The 5,277-nt window shown below is 36.0% G+C and overlaps 1 protein-coding gene across 1 annotated transcript; it reads right to left on the bottom strand.

Annotated features, from left to right (window-relative positions):
- Positions 1-3,106: 3,106 nt before the first annotated feature.
- Positions 3,107-4,978, bottom strand: LOC145005968 (uncharacterized). Its single transcript, XM_078965066.1, has 6 exons — positions 4,830-4,978; positions 4,015-4,414; positions 3,859-3,930; positions 3,630-3,733; positions 3,455-3,542; positions 3,107-3,381 (listed from the first exon to the last, which is right to left on the bottom strand). The coding sequence occupies exons 2-6, from the start codon at positions 4,360-4,362 to the stop codon at positions 3,247-3,249; spliced, it is 747 nt and encodes a 248-aa protein (XP_078821192.1). The 5' UTR covers positions 4,363-4,414; positions 4,830-4,978; the 3' UTR covers positions 3,107-3,246.
- Between the last annotated feature and the right edge of the window lie 299 nt (positions 4,979-5,277).

Genomic DNA, 5,277 nt, shown 5'->3' with positions numbered 1-5,277 from the left:
CCTCAGCAATATAAGTCAAATAAGGCAACCATGAGGGGGATGGAATACAATGAATGAACACCCAAGTTCATTAACACCTACATGTTATGAGCCTGTTAGCGTTCCACTGGACTGTCTAGAAAAGTCCGTGGTCGTCATCTAATTTCCGCTAGATGACTGGATTACAATGACATTGAGGCCTCTCATCTGTTTATCACACAACTATCTACCCATTCTCTACCTGACATATTAGTAGATAAAAATATATATTTTTTATACATAGTTTAAAACCTGTATAACATTCTCATTCAATACATATTCCAAAACAACAGATGAGACACATACACATAACACATATTTCATAGAGAATAAATCGTATCTATGAGATAGAAGAACGTGAATATACATCCACACATATAACACAAAATATACATATAACACGTATTTCGTATAAAATACTTCATAGTTATGCGTTAGAAGAAACTAACCACACACTCACTTGATCAGAAGATGATCGGACAACACTACGACTTGTAGAAGTAGTATTCTTCGGTAGATCTGGAAGATTTTCACAAAAATCGGCTTCTCGCAGGCAGAGCTTCGGCTCGGGAATCGCATTTATCGGGATCTTCGGGGCCTCGGGACTTGCTTCGAGGCTCGGGAATGATACCGGGGCTTCGGGATATTTCTTGCACGAAAAACGATGTAAAAACGCGAGAAAAGGGGAAGAAATGAGCAAAGAAGTCGGTTGCCCTCGACACCCTTTTATAGGGGCTGGAAGCCCATTTACGCTGGGCGTAAATCTACATTACGCTGGGCGTAATGGGGATAAGAACGCTGACTCCCCCCCTTGGATAATATCGGATATTTTTAATTAAATTTAAATACCGAAATTATTAAATAAACTTCAAAAATTCATATCTTCTTCATATGAACTCCGTTTTTGACGTTCTTTATATCCCTGTGTAGGTGAGACTACGCTCTACAACTTTCGTTTAGATTTCGTTGGCTAATTTTGACTTTATTTTTTATTATTTATTTTTTTAGTAGGCCGGGACAGGAAAACTTCGTTATAAATTCATAACTTCTTCATCCGACGTCCGTTTTTGCCTATCTTTTTATCGTTTTACTACTATTAATGAGACCTTCGATTCTCATTTAGATTGTTTCGGCTAAAAACCGCTCGATCTCAAATCGAGTATTCGAGCTGCATACTGCTAAGTCGAAACTTCGAAAAATCATAACTTCCTCATACGAAGTCAGATTTGGACGTTCTTTTTATGTACACTCACGGTTTAATGTATTCTACAACTTTCATTTAGATTGCTAAGGCTAAATATCACTCTAACGTAAATTCACTTTTTACGTCGCGCTGTGTCGTGCCGGTTTTGTCGCGAAACTTCGACAGGTCATAACTTCTTCGTTATAACTCGGATTTCGGCGTTCTTTATATGTACGGAATCCTTGTAACATATACTACAACGGCGTTCTTTATATGTACGGAATCCTTGTAACATATACTACAACTTAGTTAAGATTATTCATTCTAAATAATCTTCTATTAAAAAGTAATTTTTGATGCTTATCGTCTCTAAATTGACTAGCCCTGATCTATTTATTTACAAACATGGATCTCACTGGATCCTCTCCTCAACTTCTGATGCATATTATCTCTATTATTCTTAGCTTTGAGTTTGCTATGACGGATCTTGGAGATTTATTATTTTCTGGGTATATGTGATACTTGTAATGTTGATGGTCTTTTCATATCCCAACAAAATATGCTAATGAAATTCCTGATCGTGCATCTACGCTAAATTGCAAGTCGATATCCATTCCTGTTAATCTATGTGCCAAGTTTGACGCCTCTGATCCTCCTGTTTTGTATTATATCATAGTCTTACGGGTACTTTACAATACATAACCTTTACGAGACTCGACATCACTTATGTTGTTCTACAAGTTTGTCTTTATATGTATGATCCTCGATAGCCTCACTTCGCCGCTCTCAAGAGGATTCTTCGATATGTTCGGGGTATTACTGCCATGGTCTTCAACTTTACAGTTCTCCTAATCGAGATATCATTGCCTATTCTGACGTTGATTAGGCTGGTTGTTAGTGCTTGCCATTCCACATTTGGATATTGCGCCTTTTTAGGACACAACCTGTTATCTTGGTCCTCTAAACGTCATAACACTATTTCTCATTCTAGTGTCGAAGCAGAATACCGGTGAGTTGCTAATGTGGTTGTTCAGACTTATTGGATACAAAATTTTCTTCTCGAGCTACACTATTCTGCTCATCGATCTACCCTTGTGTATTGTGATAATGTCGGTGCGGTTTTTATGTCTTCAAATTTGATTCAACATCAACGCACGAAGCATACTGAGATTGATCTTCATTTTGTTCAAGACAAGGTTGCCACTGTCATGTTCGTGTTCTACATGTTCCCTCATCATCTCAATATGTTGACATCTTCACGAAGAGTCTTCACTCGCCTTTATTTCTGGATTTTCGGTCCAGTTTAAATGTCTGTCGTTTTACTCTCGTTCCAACTATGTTGGTTGTTAGTAGATCTTTTATGTATTTGTATATTCAGTTAGTATAGCTCATATGTTTTGTTTACAAAGGTTATCAGCCCATCTCATGTAATTTTTGTATATATGTTGATTAATGAAAGTCAAGTAATTCACGGGAAAATATTTCAATAACATATACCCCTTAGCCTTAGATTACATGAACAAACCAAACTCAAGTGATGCGACCTCTTGGGTCCGAACTTCTTATATGCGTCCTTGCTCGCAAGTTTCCCCATCGCAATGGACAAGTCACTAATAGCCTTCGAGATGTTACAAATTTGCCTCGAGTTCTCCTTGTTTTTTTCTTTTGTGTCCTATTTGACTTACGCTTTAAGAAATTGTTTAATTAACATGGAAGCTTTTTTTTTATATAATCCTTGGTTTATAATGAAATTATTATATGAACTCAAAATGTGATAAACTCTTGAATTACATTTGAATAAGTATAGAACACCAACGAATAAACGGGTCTAAAAACAAAGTTTTTTTTTTTTTGGTAAAAAATCATTTATACTTCAAAACGTAATAGTGTTTTTACAAGACCAATTATTGATTCCTACAATAAAGAATTACAATTAAAAGAATAATAACTACGAAAAATGACATTTGGATGAATGACTAAAACACAAAAAGCAACAAAAGATAAAAAAATCAAACTTCAATAAATAAATAAATAAAGGAAATCTTCTACAGCTTCAAACTGAGATCAACATGTTCACCTTCTTCACCATTGTTGTTTCCATGGTTCTTTGCTGCTGGAAAGAAACTATAAAATGGCTGCTCGTTTGACCTTTCACTTCCGGATACATCTTTTGTTTGACCCTAAGCAAAAAGTCAAACCATAAAGTCAACTCCAAAGTCAAACAAAATGGAAAACTGTTCAAAAAGAACTCACTTGATGCTGTGGTAAAGTTGATGATTGAATTTGAGGAGGAGCCAATGTGAGAAAATCTTTGGCAACTAAATTCGAACTCTTCTTCTCTCTGTGAAAGCATTCAAAAACATTAAAAAACAATGATAAGAGATTGAGGAGATGAAATTTGAATCAAAATGAAACGTTTTTTTGTTACCTGAATTCATTGCTGTAAGAAGAAGAGAAGGGGAATTTGAAGTTGAAAGAAGGAATTGGCATATTTTCCTTTGAAAAAGGGTATGGTCTCTTCATGCCGATCATCTGTTCATACCAAATGAACAACAAAAAAAAAATGTGTATCATGCTCATGAATAATTATGACCAATGTTCACTCTGCGTGTATTGATTTTGAGGATTGAAAATGGCGAATTCAGGATAACATGAACCTTCTCTTCATGTGGCTTCAATGGTGGGTAGTAGTTGTTGCTATAGTTGCTTTGGTTTGAAGGGAGCTCGATCTGAAAATTCATGACAGATGATGATAATGATGATGATGTTGTCGTTCTTAATAACTTGTAATGTTAATTGACAATATATAATACCATTAATGAAGAACATGGTTGCTGAAAAAGGTGTGATCTTTGTAAATCACTCCGATTTGTTGACATGCTCGGATTCAGATTCGGATTCTCCAGTACAAATCGGTAATCGCCACCAATCCATAATCTACCACCATTAATGATCGAATGCATTGGCTTAGAAACTAAAACAGGATTCGTCGCATCGGTAATTTGGATCAAACGGTGGTGGTGATTAGGCGGCAATGGAGGTGGTAAAGGAATCGACATCGACGGCGGCGGCGTGAAATTGTTTGAATTAGGAGCCAAAATAGCGATATCATTCTTCTGATGTTCTTCTGATATGATCTTCTCAAGCTGAGCAACTCCCATTCCTCTCTGTGGTACTTTCTTATTCTTCAGCTTTTTCGACAATCTACCATTGCTACACATCGAAGTATGTTCTTCATGAGCCATTGAACACAGCCATGTAAATCACATTGAATTTTACGTATTTATATGGAGACAGAAGTTAAATTGGAGAAGAGATTCAGTTCAACAGATACGATCGAAGGTCCACGTAATCTAGACGATGGAAATCTATCAAAATTTTAAGAATATAGATATAGAGAATCTGAAACGTTCGTGTAATTGCATAGATCATACAAGATCTACATAACTTAAATAGAATGTAAATTGAGAAGAAATCCACAAAATTGAAAGCTAACTTTCTGAAAATCAGCTGGTGCCAGCTTTGAGCTGTCCGATAGTCGGATCAAATCAAGCAAAAAAACAAGGCATCTGTATCGGCGAAATCTGCATCAAATTCGAAATTCAAAATCTAAAGTTGCTTTTGTTACCCGGAATCAAATTTGTCGCCAATATCCTCGCTCAACAACTGTTTTCATTGCTAGACCAGCTCTTCCATATCTTTCTCTCTCACACACACAATTCCACACGAAAACAATCATTCCTCGATCGTCTATGTCTATAGTTTTCATTCTTCCAAAATGACGTTCAAAATTCACCAACAATTGGAATAATAGTTTTGTGAGTAAATTACAGTTTTGGTCTTGTGGTTTACATTCATCTTCGGTTTTAGTCCAATTTTCGAATTTTCGTCATTATGTTAATCGGGTTTCAGGTTAATCGGGTCGGTTAGTCGGGTTTTTTATTTTTAAAAATTGACCCTAAACCCGACCCTATTAAGGTTCGGGTTAGTCGGGTCTCGGGTTACGGGTTAATCACATTAAATATGAAATAAAATAATCATTGTTCATTTTAGCAAATAACTTATAGGTATAGCCG

Source organism: Lactuca saligna, chromosome 7 (assembly GCF_052625555.1).
Source record: "Lactuca saligna cultivar CGN05327 chromosome 7, ASM5262555v1, whole genome shotgun sequence".
NCBI classification, from domain to species: Eukaryota; Viridiplantae; Streptophyta; class Magnoliopsida; order Asterales; family Asteraceae; genus Lactuca; species Lactuca saligna.
The sequence above is the reverse complement of the archived record's forward strand: the minus strand, read 5'-3'. Positions and strand labels throughout refer to the sequence as shown.

Bases quoted from the DNA above. Each gene is read 5' to 3' on its own strand.
- LOC145005968 (XM_078965066.1), bottom strand. From the start codon at position 4,362: ATGGGAGTTGCTCAGCTTGAGAAGATCATATCAGAAGAACATCAGAAG. The intron at 3,931-4,014 runs GTATTATATATT...ATGAATTTTCAG, and splicing joins AACCATGTTCTTCATTAATG to ATCGAGCTCCCTTCAAACCA. The intron at 3,382-3,454 runs GTGAGTTCTTTT...CTTTTTGCTTAG, and splicing joins CAACTTTACCACAGCATCAA to GGTCAAACAAAAGATGTATC.